Source organism: Podarcis erhardii (assembly GCF_964252035.2).
Source record: "Podarcis erhardii genome assembly, chromosome: 13".
NCBI lineage: Eukaryota > Metazoa > Chordata > Lepidosauria > Squamata > Lacertidae > Podarcis > Podarcis erhardii.
In genome coordinates this window covers 12,059,453-12,082,276 of record NC_138502.1, presented here as the reverse complement: position 1 = coordinate 12,082,276, position 22,824 = coordinate 12,059,453, and the positions used below count along the sequence as shown (strand labels likewise).

General features: G+C 42.7%; 2 protein-coding genes across 2 annotated transcripts in view; one reads left to right on the top strand and one right to left on the bottom strand.

Annotated features, from left to right (window-relative positions):
• Positions 1–15,249, top strand: part of LOC309326512 (C-type lectin BfL-2-like) — a 79,513-nt gene extending 64,264 nt beyond the window's left edge. The window contains exons 2-6 of the mRNA XM_081835332.1: positions 12,272–12,350; positions 12,976–13,067; positions 13,898–14,038; positions 14,592–14,706; positions 15,047–15,249. Of these exons, the coding sequence (XP_081691458.1) occupies positions 12,284–12,350; positions 12,976–13,067; positions 13,898–14,038; positions 14,592–14,706; positions 15,047–15,114 (483 nt within the window). The 5' untranslated portion in view covers positions 12,272–12,283 and the 3' untranslated portion in view covers positions 15,115–15,249. The remainder of the gene's footprint in view (positions 1–12,271; positions 12,351–12,975; positions 13,068–13,897; positions 14,039–14,591; positions 14,707–15,046) is intronic.
• Positions 15,250–17,703: 2,454 nt separating this feature from the next.
• LOC309326891 (C-type lectin-like) lies at positions 17,704–22,453 on the bottom strand (the record flags this gene model as incomplete). Its single annotated transcript, XM_081835923.1, has 5 exons — positions 17,704–17,771; positions 19,252–19,366; positions 21,244–21,387; positions 21,469–21,563; positions 22,402–22,453. 5 exons carry the CDS (start codon positions 22,451–22,453, stop codon positions 17,704–17,706), a joined length of 474 nt encoding a protein of 157 aa, XP_081692049.1.
• Positions 22,454–22,824: the final 371 nt, after the last annotated feature.

The following is a 22,824-nucleotide window of genomic DNA, read 5'->3' as shown; positions in this document are numbered from 1 at the left end:
GCTATCCAAATTGGTGGACTTCCGGAGGCGGCGCGAAGGGTAATGGCTGCCCTTTCCTAACGGGAAGGGAAGCTCCGCACGAGAAAGGGTCGTCCGCTACGGCGCAGCGGAGACCCAGAAACGGAAAACCGCAGGCAGCAGAAGCCTGCGGTCCCGGGACCCGGCGGGTGCCAGAAGCGGCCACCGAAACGTTGAGGGAGCCTCGTAAGGGGCTCCGGATCGCGGAGGAGGCTGCGGCGCTGTGGGTCGTTCCGCAATCGGCGGAGTGAAGCCGCGTAGCTGTTGCCAGTGAGCGCTGACCTTTCTTCCTGAAATTTATGCTTTAAAAACAACAACCCGTGAGTAAACAACGGACTGTATGTAATTCGGGACTTTAAAACATTAAATTTGGCTGAAAGCGGATTGACGAAAAACAGGAAGTCCGTCTTCCGCTCCCATTGAACTTGAACGCAAAGAGCGTGGAAGAGTGGAGGCAAAGAGAGATCTTTTAAACTATTTGATCTGAGCACCCATTGAACTTTATTTTAAGTGGAATAAATAACCTCATGTGCTGGACTTTTATGAATTTTAGTTATATTTTAATCTTTCTCCCTTTGGAGCTATATTTTAACTAAAAACCCCAGGCGCTGGAACTGCCTGAGAAACTGATCTGTCAGCTTGCAGTTTGCAGCTTGGATACTTTGAATCTGAACTTTGAAACAATCTGAGAGAGTCTGAACTTGTAACTTTGAAGCATTTGGATTACCAGCTTACACCATCAGAAATACTGTTGTTGCACTAAACCTTAACTCTGCTGAAAAATCTTTTTATTGAAGGTTCTTGGACTTAGAAATTTGACTTTATTTTAACTGAAATTGATTTCTTCCCTGAAATATTTTAAACTCCCCCTAGAGGATTTGGGACTTATAACAGTGACTTTTACTTTACTTTCTTTTTCCCGGCCCCTTATTGACTGTGACCATCTGTGCTGGGGCTTTCTCATGGGAACAACTCAGCTTGACCTTGAATTTTAGATAACTTTGGAATGAGTGGTACAAGAAGGAGAGGAAGAACTAAACAAACAACTTTGACAACTTTAACCGCAGCCTCACAGGCACGTAGATCATCTGTGCCTACTTTGCCCTCTGAGGTCGAAACTGTTTCTCTGCCACGGGCAGGGGAGGGAGAAACTGAGGAATTACAACTGGAAGATATGGCCTCAGGGGCAAGCACTACTATTTTAGAGAAAATTTTTGAAAAATTAGAATCTTTGGATAAGAAAGTAGAATCTCTGGACAAGAAAGCTGATGAGCAAACATATAAAATTGAGCAGAACATAGAATGTTTAAATAAATTATCTGGACAAGTCGCACAGAATACTCAAGCAATCGGAGAATTGAAGGAGGCTGCAGGGGAAAATCGGAAATTGGCTGAAGATACCAGCCAAAAACTTGAAAATTTAGAACAAGAGGTAAGACCACTCTGCAAGCAAGTAGGCGAATATCAGACCTATTTGTCCATGCTTGAACTGCGGAACAGGGAGAGCAATTTAAGGATAAGAGCAATACCAGAAGTGGAAGAAGGCAACCTAGCTGAGTTTCTGACTAAAGAATTCTCCAAATTTTGGAGTTTAGAGGAAAAGGACTTTAAAATTGTTTCAGCTTTTAGGCTCGGAAGACTTCTAAAGAAAGAGAAGCCCAGAGATTGTTTGATAATATTGAGGTCAAAGGAGGAAAGGGATAAGATTTTGGGCCTACACTACGGAAAGTCACTGGACATTTTGGACAAAAGAATTGAGATCTACAAGGATATTCCTAAACAACTGCTAGATCTTAGATCTGACTATTTGGAGTTGACAAGACTACTAAGGAAGAATTCAATCATCTTTAGGTGGGAATTTCCTCAAGGACTATCTTTTACCTTTAGAGGGAAGAAGATCAAAATCAGAACATCGGAAGACAGAGATAAATTTCTGAACGTATACGGAGAGGACCTTCACAAAGGAATTGATCAACTTCCAGGGCCTGAAACACCAGAGACATCTGCACCCTTGGACTCTGAAGATTCTCTGAACAAGATACCACCCCTTGAAAAATAACCAGATTTATTCAGGATGTCTCTGCAACTTTTGAGTTGGAACATTAATGGCTGCAATATCCCGGAAAAAAGGAGGAAAATTTTTCATATATTAAAAAAAGAACAATTGGATATTATCTGCTTACAAGAAACACACGTGACTAGGCTCCATAGAAAGGTGTTAATAAACAAAAGACTTGGCCAAGAATTTATATCTTCGGACAGAGTAAAGAAGCGAGGAGTGGTGATATATGCAAAAGAGAGCCTGTCACCTAAATTCTTATTCAAAGATGAACATGGAAGAATATTAGGAATTGAGATACAACACCAAGGAGAAAAGATTCTGATATTAGGAATTTATGCACCAAATGACGGGAAATCGGAATTTTACAAGAAGTTGCATGAGACTATGCTGGACTATCTGGACTACAACAACATCATTATGATGGGAGATATGAATGGGGTCGTATCGACAAACATGGATAAGTCACAAAATCAAAACGTTACAAAAGACGGCAGACTACCAAAGACCTTTTTTGAAATGGCTGACAATATGGACTGGATTGATATTTGGAGAACTAAGAACCCCCTGGGAAGAGAGGGAACATTCTTCTCTGAAGCCCAACTGACTTGGACAAGAATCGACCAAATATGGATATCTAGAGGTCTGGCACCCAAGGTCAGAAAAGTGGAAATCTGCCCAAAGACCTGCTCCGACCATAATGCGCTGAAGATGGATATGACACTATTGCCAACCGGCTCCTTTAGATGGAAGATGAATGATAGCTTGTTTAGAGATCAGGAGATTCTCAAGAAGGCCCAAAAAACCTTGAAGGATTATTTTGAAATAAATATGAACACTACGGTGGAAAAAAGAACTATCTGGGACGCAAGCAAAGCTGTGATGAGGGGGTTCTTGATACAACAGAACACTGTAAAGAAAAGAACACAAAATGAAAGGAAAGATAAGATTTTGCAGAAAATTAAAGAATTGGAGAAGAAATTAAGATCAAACCCGAAGTCACAGCCGATTCTGAAAGAAATTAAACTATATCAAGCCCAATATTCTAAATTGATAAACCAAGAAATAGAATGGAAGATTAAATTAATGAAACAAAAAACTTTTGAATCGGCAAATAAATGTGGAAAACTGCTAGCTTGGCAGTTGAAGAAGAGACAGAAATTAAATACAGTTACAAACCTAGAAATTGAAGGAAGAAATATCCAGAACCCCATGGAAATTAGAAAGTGCTTCCAGAGATACTTTAAAAAATTATACACTCAAGGGCCGCAAGATGAGGTTGAGATTAAACAATTTCTGGAAAGAAATGGATTAACAAAGTTGTCACAAAAAAACAGATTAATCCTGAACAACAAAATAACACAACAAGAGATTGAACAAGCTATCCAGAACATGCAACTGGGCAAATCTCCAGGGCCAGACGGTTTGACCTCCAAGTATTACAAGACATTAAAAGACTATCTGACCCAACCAATGATGGAGGTCTGTAATGAAATTATGGAAGGGAAGAAGGCGCCGGAATCGTGGAAGGAAGCCTTTATCACATTGATACCAAAATCTGAAGCTGAAAAGACACAACTCAAAAACTATCGTCCCATCTCCCTTTTGAATGTGGATTACAAAATATTTGCAGACATTTTGGCAAGTAGATTCAAAAGAGTGCTTAATGAAGTAATTCATAAAGACCAGGCAGGCTTTCTCCCAGGTAGACATATGTTTGCAAATACTAGGAACATTATTGACGTTTTGGAACTTTTGCAAACAGACATAAATACAAAAGCAGTGTTAATTTTCATAGATGCGGAGAAGGCCTTTGACAATATTTCTTGGAAATTTATGAAGGGAAATTTGAATGAAATGGGAGTGGGACGGGGGTTTGAGAATGGGATTGACGCAATATATTCAGAACAAAAGGCCAAACTGATAGTTAACAATGTGGTTACAGAAGAGTTCAAAATTGAAAAAGGAACACGACAAGGCTGCCCGATTTCCCCTTTGTTATTCATTTCGGTTCTGGAGGTGCTCTTGAACTTGATCAGAGGGGACCGGTTGGTGGAAGGGATTCAGGTCGGAGCGAAACAATACAAATTGAAAGCTTTTGCAGATGACCTAGTTTTGACTCTGCAGGAGCCAGAATCTAGTACGAAAAGAGTATTACAACTGATACAGGATTTTGGTCGGGTGGCAGGATTTAAATTAAATAAACAGAAAACTAAAGTGTTGGGGAAAAATTTGACAGATACAGAGTCGGAAAGGTTTCAGAGAGAAACAGAACTAACTATGGTTAAAAAAGTAAAATACCTAGGGGTAAACATAACAGCAAAAAACCTGAGTCTATTTAAGGACAATTATGAAAAATGTTGGTCTGAAATTAAGAGAGACTTGGATAGTTGGACAAAATTGAAGCTTTCTTTGTTAGGCCGAATTGCTGCTATTAAGATGAATGTATTGCCAAAAATGTTGTTTTTGTTTCAAACATTACAGATTGTGGACAAAACGGAGTGCTTCCGGAAGTGGCAGAAAGATATATCTAAATTTGTCTGGCAGGGCAAAAAGCCCAGAATTAAGTTTAAGATATTAACAGATGCGAAAGAAAGAGGTGGCTTTGCCCTGCCAGACTTAAAGTTGTACTATGAAGCCGCAGCTTTCTGTTGGCTAAAAGATTGGCTACTTCTCGAAGACACTGACGTGCTGGACTTGGAAGGTTTTAACAATGCTTTTGGTTGGCATGCATACTTATGGTATGACAAAGTTAAGATCAATAAGGCCTTTAAGAACCATATTGTCAGGAAAGCACTGTTCAATGTCTGGACGAAATATAAAGACTTATTGGAAAACAAAACTCCAAGGTGGCTCTCACCTCTGGAGGCTAAGGCCCTAAAAAGACCCAATATGGAGGCCAAATGGCCAAAATATTGGGAATTATTAGAAAAAGATGGAGACAATTGGAAATTGCAGAGTTTGGAGAAAATGAAGGATAAGGTGCGAGACTGGTTACATTATGCTCAGATTAAAGAAGTTTTTAAAAATGACAAAAAGTTAGGGTTCCAGGTGGAGAAATCGAAGTTAGAAACAGAATTGTTAGAACCCAAAACCAAGGTACTATCTAGAATGTATAACTTGCTGCTAAAATGGAACACACAAGACGAAATGGTTAAATCGGCTATGATAAAATGGGCACAGGATATTGGGCATAACATTATGTTCGAGGACTGGGAAAGGTTGTGGACCACTGGGTTGAACTTCACTGCATGTAATGCTCTGAAGGAAAATGTTATGAAAATGATATATAGATGGTACATGACCCCAGTTAAACTTGCCAAAATATACCATTCGTCTGACAATAAATGTTGGAAATGTAAAGAAAATGAAGGAACATTCTTCCACCTCTGGTGGACATGCCCTAAGGTGAAGGCCTTCTGGGAAATGATATACAATGAGCTGAAAAAGGTATTTAAGTATACCTTCACTAAGAAACCAGAGGCCTTCCTTCTGGGTATTGTCGGCCAGAAGGTGTTAAAGAAGGATCGAACATTTTTCATGTATGCAACAACGGCAGCAAGGATTCTCATCGCAAAAAATTGGAAAACTCAAGATTTACCCACACTGGAAGAGTGGCAGATGCAGCTGATGGACTATATGCAACTGGCCGAGATGACTGGCAGAATCCGAGACCTGGGAGAAGAAAAGATGGAGGAAGACTGGGAGAAATTCAAGATGTATCTACAAAAACATTGTAATTTGTTTGAATGTTAAGAAGGATGCTAGATTATAAAAAACTGGCCACCACTAAACTAGATTTAAATTTGATGATAAGTGAGACTAAAGAAAATATAAAAATTTTATTGGAAAAAGTGTTAAATTATATTGGAATGTGTGGACATGAGATTGTAAACAAGTTGATAATTTGTTTGGAAAAATTCTTTTTTTAATGATGTAAATGGGAGAGGGGGACGTGAGGGAGTCCAAAGAAGTGAAGAATTTGTTGTTATAAAAGTAAGATTGTTTGATGTGTGCATTTATATTTTAAAAAAAAAACCTTAATAAATATTTATAAAAAAAAAAAAAAAAAACAAATTGGTGGCCATCACTACAAATTCTGTAGTTTAACTGTGTGCCTTGTGAAGAAATTTGTCTGCCATGAATCTTTCAACATTCAGCTTTGTTGGATGTCTATGGGTTCTAGTGTCCAAATAATAAATATCATTCATTCATTCATTCATTCATTCATTCATTCATTCATACCCTGCCTTTTCCCTGGCAGGGACTCAAGGTGGCTTGCAGATAAAATAAGGACAGCTGGAATAATTATAATAATTAATAAAATGGACTTACTTAGCAAAGTTTTTTCCACTGAAAAGAGGAAATCTTAGTCAACAGCTCAGATTCTTCTGGAGTCAAACTTCCACCCTGCTCTTACCCAAGGGACCACATAATGTCATACCTGGGGCTCAGTTTAATCACAGCAACCTTTGACGAAAGGTTGGGGTGGAAAAGGTCATATTACATGCACCACAAACTGTTGTCAGTTTTAGAGCACCATGGATTCTCCCCCAAAGAACCCTGAAAGCCCTCTGAAGCATGCTCAGCCCTGCCATGCACCAGATCAAAATGATCTGCACCCTGGAAGAATGGCAGATGAAGGTGATGGAGTACATGGAACTGGCGGAAATGACTGGCAGAATCCGAGACCAGGGAGAAGAGTCGGTAGAAGAAGATTGGAAGAAATTTAAAGTCTATTTACAGAAACATTGTAAAATTAAGGGATGTTAGAGGGAGGTTGGAATGAAGCGAAGTGGTTTTAGCAATAATCTTATTAAGAGATATGTAAAAACGGATTGTTAACATGTAAAAAATGTAAAGTTATAATATATTACGATAAAGCATTAAGATAAATGCAAAAAGGGTAAGGACTTGCTGAAACAACTATTGAACTAGAATACAAAAGAGGGAGGTGTGAGGAGGTCAGGGAAATAAGTAAATGAAAGATAAGACATGGAAAGATTGAAATGTTTTTAATTGTTTTTTTATTTTTTCTGTATTTGGTTTTTTTGCTTTTTTCTTCCTTTTTTCATTTTTGTAATTTTCTTGAAACTTTAATAAATATCATTTTTTAAAAAATGATCTGTTTCAGGTGGCACCATGGAAGCATGGGGGGCAGGAAGTTCAGTGGGGCAGCTGGAAAATATAAGATTTGGGAACTAGTGGTGTATAGGTAGGGATGGGCGAAACTCCATTTCGAGATCTCTCAGTTCTTCATTTTTTCTGCTCTTAAATTTAGTTTTCCACATTTCCACATCAGTTTGTAGGAGGGGTGAGGTTGGTTGTTTTGGGTTTTTATTAAGTCATTGTGTGGTGAGTTCTTGCCCCCCCCCAGTGGAAATAATGACACATGACACAATTATTAAGGTTAAAGGGCTAAATATCCCCTTTTATTGGTTACAGGTGAAAAGCAGTATTTGCTTAGGCATTGGTCCTAACCGACTATATCCGACTTCAGCCCGTCCACTTGAAGTCCGGGAAGGGTTAACTACCAGTAGAGGGAGTCCTGCTGATGCACATCAACTAGGAACTCCCCCGGGGTCACCGCTAGGGGGCGTGCCTTAGGCCCTCACCTCCCCAGGCTTCGGGCAGAGCCACACCCCCCAGAATCCTTTAGCGGACTACCCTTCAATATGTGGGACAGGTGATGGCACTACCTCTCCTCTTCCAATTACAGAACTATACCAATGCCTAACCGCCAATACCACGAAAGTTGTGACAATTTGCTATGAGGTAGGCGAAAACCAAGTAGCCGGTGCCAACTTGCCAAGTGGAAAAATTCCTACCAGGCCTCTCAACAGCGACCAACCAAGGTCCATAGCAAGGTGCAGGAACAAAAACCTTGTAGGGCGGGAAAAGCAGGAACAGCTGATGAGCGGCAAAGAGGGAGATCCCCAGCCATGTCCTGCCTTACATAGGGCAGGCCACGCCCCCTGAGCCAGCCAATTGGCTGGCAAGGGGGCAACGCGGCCGGGAATCCCCCCAATCATGCGAGGGCTGGGTTGCAGCCATCTCGCATGTGGTGGAGCCATGACACCCGCAACTCCACCTCCTCTGTAGTGCAGAAGTGGCTTTAGCATTTCTTTGCAAATTCCTTTTAATATACAAATGTGCCCACTGGCCCCCAAAAGGTTAGCCACATCTGCTTTGTGGTCATCCCTTTGCCTCAGGGGACACAGATAGGTGTATAGAGATTGGCATGCCCAACAGACTACCCCTGTGATCTTCAAAACCTAAAAAGGAGCTGGCACTGCATTTCCCATAGGCCATTATGCCATATTGCGGTCTACCCTCTTGTTCTCAGGGGATATCTGATGGCAAGGATGAGTGCATAAGACTGAATCAACAACATGGTGTCCAGACATGGTTTTACTTTTTAAAAAAATGGATACAAGGACATATGCTGAGACACAGGTTTTTATTTGCAGCTGATATTATTGCTCATGCCTGTCATCAGCCAGATTACCGTTCTCACCCTATAGTGCACTGATCAAAGCAAAAGTGAGATTTCGCAAGAAAGACTTATGGCTGAACTGTCAAAAATCTGAAATATCCTTGCATACAAAGACCTTTCAGCTGTCCTTTTCAGGCCATAAGGAAGTCTATAGGCCTCAGGGTTCTCCTTTGACGCCTCCTACAGTGGAGAGGTTTCACAAACCATCACTCGGGTTGATCTTGTCTTTGCCATTGTTTCTCAACATGGGGTAGCTGTGTACGAGTGTTTTGTGTCTGTAGCCTCTGGTCACGCCATAGTGCGACTGTCACAATGCATCCGCAGCCGCTGGCCAGCCTGGGGAAAGAGTGGATGCATAATGAAAGCTGCCTCACTGAATGGACTTTGGTGAACTGATGTCTCACAGGTTTGATTGGTTTTTTATTTGAGTTGGGCTCTATGTCACAAGTGTTCTTTGAAGGCACCCTCAGGCTAATTCATGTGAAGGTTTGTGTCTATGGTAGCCGAGTTGTTGCAGGTGTGGACTTTCCAGTTGTCTTCTCACAAGCTGAACCCATTGTGTACATGCTAACTGCCACGCATGGAATTCAGTCTGTTTGGGTTTGTAACACATCTTCACAACTGTGAGATTTGTCTATAGCTGACATCCATATGCACCTGCCCAAGCAGATAGATAGATAGATAGATAGATAGATAGATAGATAGATAGATAGATAGATGATAGATAGATAGATAGATAGATAGATAGATAGATAGATAGATGATAGATAGATAGATGATAGATAGATAGATAGATAGATAGATAGATAGATAGATAGATAGATAGAGATAGACAGATGATAGATAAATAGATAGACTTCCCTTCTTCTCTTTCCATGGTTAATTTTGCATATCATAAATCCCTGTATATTTTACATAAACTAAATCATTCAGTATTCCATTATTACATCCATCAAAACTCATTTACACTGTTGAATTTATCTTAATGCTTCCAACGTTTTCAAGTGTACACAATTTCCCCCCATATATTCAATAAACATTTTCCAATCTTCTTTAAATGAATGTTCTTCTTGTTCTCTTATTCTATAAATTAAATCTGCAAGCTGCACATAGTCCATCAGCTTAAGTTGCCATTCTTCGTTAGTTGGGGGATAATAAAACACGGGCTGCAGTAGCGGCATACGTATATCACCTTTTTTGACACCTGGGAATTTCCATCTGAATTATCCCTAACAAAAAGGACTCTGGGGTTTTTTTGGGAGGTACTTTTAAAATTTTTTTTTCATTATGAATTATTTTCCTATCATCTTTTACGCTTTTACAGGTCCACCACATGTGAAAGAATGTTCCCTCAACCTCAATGCATATCCAGCATTTATCTGATTCAGTCTTATACATCTTAGCAAGCCTACATAGAGTTCAATACCATCTGTAACTCATTTTCAAGTAGTTACTGTATCCTCACCTGCCCAAGCTTTATGTGCACTATCCAAGCCCCTGCGGTCTGGCTGAGGAAGACTACTCGGGGGACAGGAATACTAAGCAATAATTTCATAGAAAAACTGGGTTGGGGAGGGTTAGATGCTGAAGCTCTGGGCTAGAAAAAAGTCACTCTCTGGAATTTAATCCCATAGAAGAAAAATGAGCAGGTTTCTTCATATCTCGTAATCATTTTCATAAATGCTTTTCCTACTCTCCTAGTTAATAATATCGCTTTTTAAAAAGCCTGCCCAACACCATATGCCTTTCTACACCTAAATATTTATTTTTGATCATATGTAACAAATTTATAGATAACTAAAGGGTATCGTGATGCCCTTTTTGCAATGCTCAAGGCTAGTGATACAAGCCGCATTCCACCGATTCAGCCCTGGATTATGCAAGACTGAAGACATCGGACCTGTATTTCCATGGTTCCACTTCATAAGGAAATGGATTCAAAACTCTCCCCCCCCCCCACTATGCTTTTCCCCACCAAATTGAAAGAGAGGTTGATGCAAGCTACATTCCACTGGTTTGGCCTTAAATTATGCAAAACTGAAGGCATCAGACCAGGATTTCCTTGCAGCATTCTGCTCATCTTGGTATTGCACCACCTCTGCCTGGGGTCTATATAACAGCCGCCCAGACTAGGTGAGACCATCAGAGAGGCACCTGGCTCAGCTGACAACCACACTGGTCCACCCAGAAGAACAGCATCGCAAGGTAAGAGCTTGTGGAAGTGATCTACGAGTTTTGGTGAGGAGATTTTTTTTTCAAAGGCCTTGAGGGAGATGGATGAAAGGTTCATGAACAAGGACTTGTGGTGAGGGTGGCTGGTGCCCACTAGCATTGATAGGGCTGAAGGCCGGGAGGCCAACAGTTGATGGAGCCACAGCCAATGGCAGGCAGAGCCACTCAGTGAATGGTTGTAAATAGGAAAGCAGGAAGATGAGGATTGGCTGAGGGCAGGCTGAGGTTGGTAAGGGCAGTTCCTATTTGCCCTAATGCAGTGATGGCCAAACTTGGCCCTCCAGCTGTTTTGGGACTACAACTCCCATCACCCCTAGCTAACAGGACCAGTGGTCAGGGATCATGGGAATTGTAGTCCCAAAACAGCTGGAGGGACAAGTTTGGCCATCACTGCCCTAATGAATCAGTCTCCACTGACTTGTGGAAAACAACAATGTATAATTCTGTCACTAAGCAGATAAGGGCTCATCCATGCTTCCTTCTATGCTGTTTTTCTAGGCACAGAACTGGGCTTTCCAAGTCTGTGTCTGATCAGGGTTTTGTTTTGTTTAATCCCAGAGCTTTCCCTGGGAAAACACACATTTTACCATTTAACCAGAGCAAACAGCAATTGGCTTTTCCACAGACTGCCATTTGCTCCAATTCAGTGATAAAACCTTGGTTTTCCAATGGAAAGCCCTGTGGGGGGGGGGGATAAAAATAAAAAACCCTGTTCAAACACAGACTTGGAAAGCCTGAACCTTTGCCTAGAAAGCATGGAGTAAGTGCAGATGAGCCCTAAGTTCACAAATCAGACAGAAAAAGAAGATCAGACAGAGAAGAAAATTGGCACAAAAGCTGAACAGAAAACCTGCATGGACTCATTTGTGTGCAGATCGAAATTTGATTTCCAGTTAACAGGTAGACTGAACAACCACCAGGGGGTGTATATAGGGATGGGAGATAAAATGGATTTAAAGGCAAATATATCAGATTCTCACTTTCTGAAAACAATATGCAAACTGAAACACAGCTCTCCTTTCAAAATTCAAACTTGTCTGAATTTTATGATACAGTTCTCCAACCAAATAGTGGTTCCAAAAAAGAATTATATATGGGGAAATTGCTTGGAAAAATGTGTGCATTACTCAAAACTGCATACAAAGCAGTGTTTCTTAACAGAAATTTGCATTAAATGTAATGAATTTTCATGAGCATCTAAAAAAAAAAAAGATCACAAAATGTTCCTAACTGAAGGTGATGAAGCTCACTTTAAATCAATGTCAATATATCCTTTCATAACCCTGACAACTATTCGAAATTTCAGTTTCTCCCTTCTTTCTCTAACCTTCCCAGTTCTTGGAAGTTCAAATAAAGGAGAATTGCAATCCTTCCTCCCTCCCTCCTTCCCTCCCTCCCATTGTATGTATGGCAACCAAGGAATGTAACTTTGATTTTACCGTGCTGTACATTCATCTCCCTCAAAGGTCAACCAGAAGATGGGACTCTTCACCTACTTCAGTCTTTGCCTTCTTGGAATCCTAATTTCCAGTCCTTTCCAGGAAGGTGAGCAATTTTATAAATGTCTGAGGCTTACCCAGAAATTGTCGTTGGGTTGAGCTGTAATTAAAGTGCATGTTATATTTTCAAAGGACGGTAGGCTATTTAGAACAGAGCAGAAGAGTGTTTTAAATTAGGCCGTAATTCATTGATTTTAAAGTTATCTATCCTTTCTCAGTGGAGTCTAAGGCCACAGATCCCCCATCCCTGGGGTAGCCAATACTGGTCTGCAATGGATACCAATGGCCTAATTCATTATAAGGCAGATTTCTATGTGCAGTTATTTGTGTCCTCTCCAGCAAACCCAGGAGGTATCCTTCCTTGTCCCAAAATGCCACCTGTGCGTTTCTTTAAATGTTAAGAAGTCTGTTTGTTCATGAGTAGACCTGTTTCTGGCTAGGGATGCCAGCTTCCTGTTTAGAAAGGAAGGCAGGGCTGCCTACTCCTGAGCAGACTTAGCCGCACATAAATGCCCTATTTTGCATAATAGGACAGGGCAGAAATGTTTTATAAATAAATAACACATACGGTGTAGATGGAAGTGGGATTTCAGAGAGCACATTAAAGACATGTCTTCTCACTGCTCTGCCTTCCTGGGGCATCTTCCTCCCTCCATCCTTTCTCCATACAGCTGAGGCCGACACCTGCGCCAGGGAGTGGCTGCAAAACCAGGGCAACTGCTATGCGTATTTTGATAACAAATTGAGCTGGCAAGAGGCTGAGGTAAGAAGGGATCCTTGTTGTCAATGTGGGGATGCTACAGTGCAGGGGTAGTGAAACGCAGGCCAGGAGACTAAATCTAGCCCATTTCATCGGGCCCTCGAGGATCTCTCTAGTCCACATCTCCTCCCCAGTCACACACCCTCTTGCCTGAGGGATTTGCTAGACAGGAATGTGTCCTTGAACTCCAAGGTTGCTTCTTGGATGGGGGATAGAAGGGTGAGTGGAAACTAGCCTTTTGTCTGTGGTCCTGCTCACCATTAGCAAGAGGTTGTCCCAGTGGCGGAGGAAGGGGGTGGGGGCGTTCCGCCCTGGGTGCCACCTCTGAGGGGGGTGACAAGAAGGCACCCCATGAGGGACTCACCCCGCCACGATCGCATTGCCGCAGCCACGTACAGAGGATCCTCCGCTCACAGTTGCACCCTCCACCACCATGTGTACAGCAGCCATGAGTAGAGGATCCTGCCGTTGTACGTTCTGCATTTACATGCTCATGCGCCACCGGGCGGTTTGCCCCAACCCCCTGCACCGGGTGCTGGTTCTCCTTCCTTCGCCCCTGGGTTTGCCAGAAGGGAATGGGGTCCTCAGGCTGAAAGGGGTTCCCTACCTTATTATGGGTTTCTCATCAGATTTCCATAAGTAAGGTTATCAATGTGAGTTGCCTTGAGGCAGCATCTGGCCAGCCTCTCAGTCTCCACAGTTGTTCATGTTCTGGTGATATGTCTCCTTGGGCACATAGAAGGCTAGGTAACAATCAGAAGGGACAGCACCAATCTTGATGGTCGGATATGACCATTGGGGACAAAACTTCCCTGCTTCTTCTCCGTCCTCAGATTGAGTGCCAGAGCTATGGCCGCGGGGCCCACCTCGCCTCTGTCCTCACCAAAGCAGAGACTCTCTTGGTGGCCGAACACATCTCCACTTATCAGCAAGAAATAAGCAACGTCTGGATTGGGCTCCACGATGTCCGTCAGGTAAGCTTCTCTCATGTGCTTCGTTCCTGGCTATCATCAATACTGGGTAGTGACTCTATAGCAATTCCATCCCATCCTTATCCCAATAATCTCCCAGACAGGATGATACATACACCACTTTGTTATTTTCCATGAGAGTCTTTCTCTTCTTCTCTATCATGGCTGACATTAGCTCCCCACAGGCCAGCCTCTCCAAATCATCTCTGTATTGGGCTCCTCACACTTCCTTTATCTCATGAACTGTTCTGTCTCCTTCCTGCAGACCAAGAAATAGAATAGGGCTCCATTTCTGGTTATCATAACTGAGCAGCGGCTCCTTAGCAATACCGTTCCACTCTTACCTCAACAATCTCCCAAATTTAATCCCACATGCTGTTTCTCCATTATTTTCTATGGGTGTCCTCCTCTACTGTCTGCATCACAGCTGGTAACAGCTCCCCATTGGACAACCTTTCCAGTTGATCTTGCTTTGGTGTCATCCCAACAGTATATTCCTTCTTTCTGGGCCCTTCATTGCCCGTGTCACGTGATCTGTTCTGTCTCTTTTCTGCAGACCAGGAAATGGAGGTGGGCTGACGAATCCACCTACAACTATAAGGCCTGGATGAAACACCAGCCAGACAACTACCGCAATGCTGAACATTGTGTGGAGCTGAGACTAAGCACAGGTAAGCAAACCATTTGCACCTTTTCCTGATGGAGAGTACCTCCTTTTGTCTTGTCCTAAATCTTTCAACATCCAGCTTCATTGAACGGCCCAGGCATTAAAGGCCTTAACATTTTGATTCCTCCTTTAATGAAGCTGGGTGTTGGAAGATCCAGGACAGACAAAAGGAGATAACATGGTTAAACTATGGAATTCACCTCCAAAAAAGGCAGTGGTGGCCAGAAGCTTGGGTGACTTTAAAAGAAGATTGGGCAAATTTATGGAAGATGAGGCTATCAGTGATGACCACACTCACTGGAGCAAGAAGTAGTAATTTTTTGTTATGTCTTTTTGCATTTTAGGTTTTAAGGAGTGGAATGACGCTCCATGCAAGAAACTCAATGCCTACATCTGCAAGCATGAACTGTAAAGAAGACTGTGGTTCCCAAACTGTGCCTGTTCGGACGCTTGCTTGGTGGATTTCTCTCTGATCACATTAACCCCTCTCCCATCCCTCAGAGTGAAAGACCATCTCTCCCATTCATCCCATCTCTGAAGAGCAACCTCTTTGATCTCTCTCTTTGCCATTTTTCTGTGCATGCAGCACATGGTGATCTTAATAAACTCTCTTTTATGCATATATTTCCTAGTGCGTTTTTGTCCTTCTCAGTTGACTTAACCTGCTCTAGGATGGTCAGATAAGAAGTGCATAGGAAGCTGGTTTATACTGAGTTTGACCATTGGTCCATCAAGCTCAGCATTGCTCATACTGAATGATAGCAGCTCTCCAGGGTTATTGAGACAGGGCACATTCCTGGTTCTACATGAAGATGCCAGGGATTGAACCTGGAACCTTCTGCATGCAGAAGAGGTGCTCTGCCACTGAGCTATCGCCCTTTTGCACATGGACTATTATTATTATTATTATTATTATTATTATTATTATTATTATTATTATTAATGTTTTAAGCATTTTACATCAAAAACATCAACATGCTTATTATTGTACAGCAAGGTACTCAACCCTCCTGCTGTGCCAACACCTACTCCTGGATTGGACGATTTGGGCTGGATGGGAAGGTGTGTGGTGTTATAGAATGACAGTTTTATTTTTTTATTATTATTTACTGAATTTATATACTGTCCTACACCCGGAGGTCTCAGGGCGGTTCACAGAACAAAATCAAAATATAAAACCACAAAATATATAATCAAAATTAAAACAACAGCCCAATAACCAGTCTCCCCCCAAAAAAACCCCACATTTCTGCATTTACATGTTGACCTCCCCAGAACCAACCCTTCATATGAGTTACTCTCATTGTTAACAGGGAGTCAGATACCCTTGCCAATCTGTTGCCAAACATGTGGAGATCTTGCTCTAACTCCCCTGCTGAAGAGATTCGAGATTACCCAGAGAAAGACTTGTGGAAACTTAATTGTTTCCATAATGAGGGCCACTCATCTCAAACTCCCTAAGATTTGAGAGATTTGAGAAGGTCTGTTGTTGGTTGATCCCAATCCTTTCCTAATGATCCCTAATATAAAATGACATATTGAAGAGAAAGGGGACACACACACACAAGTGCATAACAGATCTCCAGCAAAATTTTCCACTCTGAACTTAGCCGTTCAAGCAGAGATTTTACAAGGCAGTCCAGGCTTGATCTTACAGTGTGACAGTACCACGGCAGTGCCAGCCACAGTAGGCAATTCTGAGCCACATAGACCAATGGTCTGACTTGCTGTAAGGCAGCTTCCTATGTAACACTCTCTGCAAGAGCAGATCAGGAAGCAGCTATCCATTGAGTTATCCCATATAAATATCTGGGAAAGGCTGATCTACGCTAACTAACAAGTCTCCAATCTCTCAGCATTACTTTGATCCTGTGTACCTGAGATGCTACTGACTGAACCTGGGACCTTGGGCATGCAAGGCCATTTCCAGAATGATTAGCTGTGTGATATTGGGATGGTCAAGCAGGTCTGACTACAGAATTTAACACCGGGGGCAATAGAAATCTTGTGACATCTGACTGAAGGGTCAGTACATTGTCACAACACTCTTGTCTTCCCTGTACTGCAGCAGCTATTATGTGCTCCTGGCAAGAGCTTGATGAGACCACTGCGGTCAAAATGATAGACCTGGTAGTAATGGCAGTGGGAACTAAGGTTGCATCATAGAGTGGATGATATGTTACATGTGTGTGTGTTTGTGACTTCACACGTTTCTGCAGGTATACTTAAAGTTGGTCATATTGTGTATGTGAGATGCAGAGTGTGAGTTCCTGTATTCAGAGTAAGCAAGCTTGGTCTCACTAACTCTCAGCTATACAGCTGCAAAGAAAACGTTTTAAATGTGTTGTGAAGTGCAATATAAAATGTGACACTAGAAGGCGACAGTGAGCTATGCCAAAGTCAATGCCTTTTTCAAAACTTTTTTTCAAAAAGCATTTTCACAGCGCTTTTAATATGTGTGTAGATCCCACCTGAGATGTAATAAGTTATAACTGCTCTGTTTGGAGAAAATCCGTTCCCCAAAGGGTCTGCTAATTGCTAGTTTGGGGCTTTCCCCTATTGTGTTTCTGTTTTGGGTCAACATCTGCCTTCTTGCAACTTCTAGAGTTGGGAAGTTTCATATTGTGTTCTGTGTTAGAAACAAGACTGGGGGTCACATAACCTGATACCTTTAAAATGAACCAAAGAAAAAACAGGTCAAGTATTCTCTCATTATAAACACCCATGAGAAATGGGTTATTCCCTTTAATGTCCTTGCACTGCCTGGAGCCAAGAGCATAAGCAACAGAGGTGATCACAACAGCATTTCAGAGACCAGCCCTGGATAAGGGCTGAGAGTGAGTAGATAGATGTCATCTTTTGAAGGAAGATCTTCTTGGCATAACAAAGGATGAACCGTAGAGGTGGTAACATTGCTGGATCTTCTTCTGACTCCCTTCATTCCAAGGGGATGTGCTTTCATCCATCTAACCCAACCTTCCCTAGAATGACAGTCTCCCTTCTAGAGCTCATGTTTGCAGATGTAGGCTTTATGTTTCTTGCAAACAGCATCAATCCATCCCTTGTACTCTGCAATGGAAAAAGAGAACCCAAGGTCCATTCTTATCCATTCTCCATTTCAAGCATTTTCAAAGTATCTCAAGGTACAGTTGTTGTTCTTTTTATTTGCATATATCTGTGTTTGTTATGGCACCAGGGATGGGCCAGGAATCTGTCAACTATAGTCCCTGGATATTTGTGGGAGTCCTGCCTAATTCAGGAGGCAATTTCTGAAATTTACAACTTGCCATGAGTCTATTAGTTTTGCTCTAACAAACCCATTTTGAAAGTTCCCTGGCATGTTTTAGAAGATAACGACATGGTATAGTCTGATTAGCTCATGAGTAAATGAGGGTGAGGATTTGCCTGCCTTTTACCCTAAAGCGCCAGGATGGGTTTCAACAATTAAAGCACAATGTTAGAAACAGTTTAAAACAACTCACAATCACAGAAACAAGGTGGGTCCTAAAAATATACATCTCATGTTTCTAAAGGCAGAGTAAAGAGCTATGTATTTACTTTGTACTGCTTTGTGCTGGATCCAACCATCAATCTAACCCAAAGCTGTGGCCCTCAGGATGTTGTTCTGCTCCAAATCCCATCAACCTCAGGATGGGCAATGGTCAGGGATGATGGGAGTTGTAGTCCAACACGATCAGGAAGGTTGCAAGTTCCCCACACCTGATCCAAGCCAGCATTCTGAGTTGCATCCAATTAAGTTCCACTAGGCGTAGATCTTTAGAACTTAATGGATCCAAGTGTATTTACCTGTCTGAATACCACACATATATGGGAGGGCACCAGAGACTTGAATGTGTGTTTGGGGTTGAGATGCATGCTTTGCAAGAGACCTCTACAAATATGTGTGTGAGAGAGAGAGCTGAAAAATCATGCACACCCCCCCCAAAAAATCTAAAAATGTGATCATAAGATAAAGGAGGGTGAATATTTCATAAAATCATAGAATTTTAGCACTCAATGGAACTTAGGTGTCATCTACTGTACTTCAATTCTCCTCTTCGGTGCAAAAATCTGTAGCATCCTTGACAGAACTTGGGCCAGCCTCTGCTTAAATACCATCAACCAAAGTGACCCTTCCCACAAGGGAGGCTCTTGCCCCACTGTTTGCCCCCCTCCTTTACAGTGGTACCTCGGTTTACATACACTTCAAGTTGCATACGCTCCAGGTTACAGACTCTGCTAATCCAGAAATATTACCTCGGGTTAAGAACTTTGCTTCAAGATGAGAACAGAAATTGTACGGTGGCGGCACGGCGGCAGCAGGAGGCCCCATTAGCTAAAGTGGTGCTTCAGGTTAAGAACAGTTTCAGGTTAAGAACAGACCTCCAGAACGAATTAAGTTCTTAACCCGAGGTACCACTGTATTTGAATCAGCCCAATCCTTTCTGTTCTATTTACGTCTCACCCAAGGCTGAGAGAGTCGTCACCGTTGCCATATACCTCAAGGCTACACAACTTCCCATCAGTGGGAGGACTGTAACATGCCCACCTGTAGAAGCCCTCAAAGCCACACAGTACTCGGAATTCCAAAGATTGTTGGGCTCCCCTCGCATCCAGTTCTTGTAGTTGTAGGAGGACTCATCGGACCACCTCCAGTTCCTATTCTGCAATGACACGGGAGATAACAAGAGCCCTGATTGATCGGGAGAAAAGTGACATCACGCTCAGCATTCTGTTTCTCACGGGGGACAGCTCTCAACACGGAAACACAGGAAGCCGCCTTACACTGAGTCAGACCATAAGTCTGTCTGGCTCACTATTATCTGCTGCATCCTTAACTGCTCATCCCATAGGATTGCCCACTTAGTGGCATATAAATCCTATTTTTTAAAAAATAGAAATATATTTCATCTCAAAATATGCATTTTTAAACAGTTTGATATCAACTTTTGATCCCAGGATTGTGTCAGAACATTCAGGACATATGGCAGCCAACAGATAATGTGGATGGATGGCCGCTAACGGATTGAGGTTGAATCTTGACAAGACAGAAGTACTACAGTGGTGCCTCGCAAGATGAAAAGAATCCGTTGCGCGATTCTCTTCGTCTAGTGGTTTTTTCATCTTGCGAAGCAAGCCCATTGACAGCTTAGCGGATTAGCGCTATTAGCGGTCTAGCGGCTTTTAGCGATCAGCTGTTAAGCGGCTTATCAGCGGATCAGCTGTTAAGCGGCTTAGCAGCTTAGGAAAAGGGGAGGAGCGGAAAAAATCCACGGGAACTCGCAAGATTTTTTCATCTTGCGAAGCAACCCCATAGAGAAATTCGTTTAGCGAAGCGCCTCCAAAACGGAAAACCCTTTCGTGTAGCGGGTTTTCCGTCTTGCGAGGTGTTCGTCTTGCGGGGCACCACTGTATTTTGGGGAGACAGGGGGTGGGCGAGTGTGGAGGACTCCCTGGTCCTGAATGGGGTAACTGTGCCTCTGAAAGACCAGGTGCACAGTATGGGAGTCATTTTGGACTCACAGCTGTCCATGGAGGCGCAGGTCAGTTCTGTGTCCAGGACAAATGTCTACCAGCTCCATCTGGCACACAAGCTGAGACCCTACCTGCCAACGGACTGTCTCACCATAGTGGTACATGCTCTAGTTATCTCCCGCTTGGACTACTGCAACACGCTCTACGTGGGGCTACCTTTGAAGGTGACCTGGAAACTGCAATTAATCCAGAATGTGGCATCTAGACTGGTGACTGGGAGTGGCCGCTAAGACCATATAACCCTGGTCCTGAGAGATCTGCATTGGCTCCCAGTATGTTTCCAAGCACAATTCAAAGTGTTGGTGCTGACCTTTAAAGCCCTAAACAGCCTCGGCCTGGTATACCTGAAGGAGCTTCTCCATCCCCATCGTTCATCCCGGACACTGAGGTCCAGCGCCGAGGGCCTTCTGGTGGTTCTCTCGCTGCAAGAAGTGAGGTTACAGGGAACCAGGCAGAGGGCTTTCTCGGTAGTGGTGCGTGCCCTGTGGAACACCCTCCCATCAGATGTCAAGGCAATAAGCATCTATCTGACTTTTGGAAGACATCTGGAGGCAGCCCTGTTTAGGGAAGTTTTTAAAGTCTAATGCTTTATTGTGTTTTTAATATTCGGTTGGGAGCTGCCCAGAGTGGCTGGGGAAACCCAGTCAGATGGGTGGGGTATAAATAAATAAATTATTATTATTATTATTATTATTATTATTATTATTATTATTATCATCATCATCATCATCATCATCATCTAACTTCTGATCCATGGATCAGGCCAGTTCTCCTCAGAAATTGCAAATGTTGTGTTCCTTCAGCAGGAAGGAACAGGGTAGCTCAGTTGGCTAGAGTGTTGTGCTGATAACACCAAGGTTGCAGGTTCGAACCCCTTATGGGTCAGCTGCATTATTTCCTGCATTGCAAGGAGATGGGCTAGATGATCCTCAGGATCCCTTCCAACTCTTTCATTCTATGGTTCTATGATTGATGGATCAATAAGCTCAGGAGGCTAAATGCTTACTTGGTGAGTATCATGGAGTCCAATCCAAACGTCAACCCCTGTTTCTTTCTTGTCAATGGAGATATGTTTGGATACCATCAGAGTTTCTGCCCTTGCAAGAATGGATGCGAGGTGGGTCCCACGACCGTAACTCTGACACTCAATCTGGAGAAGGGGCAAATGCACAAGAACTTCATCATTCAACTGGACATTCTCTGCAACCTGTTAATGGGTGGTGAGTCTTACCTCAGCTTCATGCCAGCTCAACTTGTTGTGGAAAAACCCATAACAGTTGCCCTGGTACTGCAGCCATCCCCTGGGGCAGCGATCCGCTTCAGCGGCTTGTCAATGTGGGGGGGGGGGAGAGATTGTGAAAGAGATGAAGAACAAAGTCATCACAGATAAACTAGTTGGAGAGTTGCATGTTATAATGCAGGGGTAGTCAACATTTTGGTGTCCGTAACAAAATAGCCACTGTGGGTTGTGTGACCTAAAACAAAATGCCAGCTGTGAGAGTGTAGCTCAACACAAAATGGCTGCTCCAGATTGTGGTGTAACTCAAAAAGCCTGTCATGGAAGATATGGCACAACATAAAACAGCATGTGGGGAGTGTAACCCGGAATGGTGGCTGTGGTGTACTACAAATGGCAGCTATAGGGTGTGGCATAACACAAAACGTCATCTGTGTTGATGTGGCTGCACGTGTACAAGTACAAAACAAGAAACAGGAACACAAAATGGTGTGGGTGTACTCCACTTCACCCCATCTTGTGCATTTTTACCCGAATATTTCCTGGCACTTTTCATGGATGCCATAGGAAGTTCTTCTGTGCACATTAACACCTGTAGGCACTAGGTTGGTGGCACCTGTTTTAATGTATTAGTGGGTTCATCTCCAACTGGTCTCCTAAAGCTTTTAGAAATTGCTAGGCAGGTTAAACGGACTCTCCAGGGTGAGATATGTCAGTATATTTAGTTTTCAAACATTATTCCTGAAGACTATCGCTCTTTATTTGGCCGCCCTAGAACAGTCTTTGGCTGCAATAGCATGGCAGTTTATTTCATTTCCCCAATGTTTCCCTAGCTATACATTTCTGCATTTTAAGTGAGCAACATTCCCCAAATCTGAATGCACCCTATAGGATAGAGAATGGTACTATAGCTCAATAAGGACTCACCTCTCATGAAGAAGCCAAGCAAACATAGGCTAACATAGGCCAAACACCCCATCTTTCTTCTTCACCTAAGAAGAAATCAAGAGGTATTGTTGCATGACGAAAACATGGAGTTACTAAGACCGCTTGTGAAATGTGGGTCTTGAAAGGAGAAATTTCCTTGTCATAAGTTTAGTGTTTGGCTCACATAGCTGCAGGGTGTACTTATCATTCCCTTTTGTCTCACATCCACCAGGGCCGGACCAAGGCATTTGGCTGCCTGAGGCAAAGGACAAAATGGCCCCCCGTTTCACATACATTTATTGGACTGGCAGCTGAATCTTATTTTGACAGTGGTGATGGGACAGCATCTTCCTGAGGGCAGCTAGCTAGCTTAGGAAGCACAAGGCAGGCTGCTCTCTAGCACCTCCCTGCCAATCACCACAC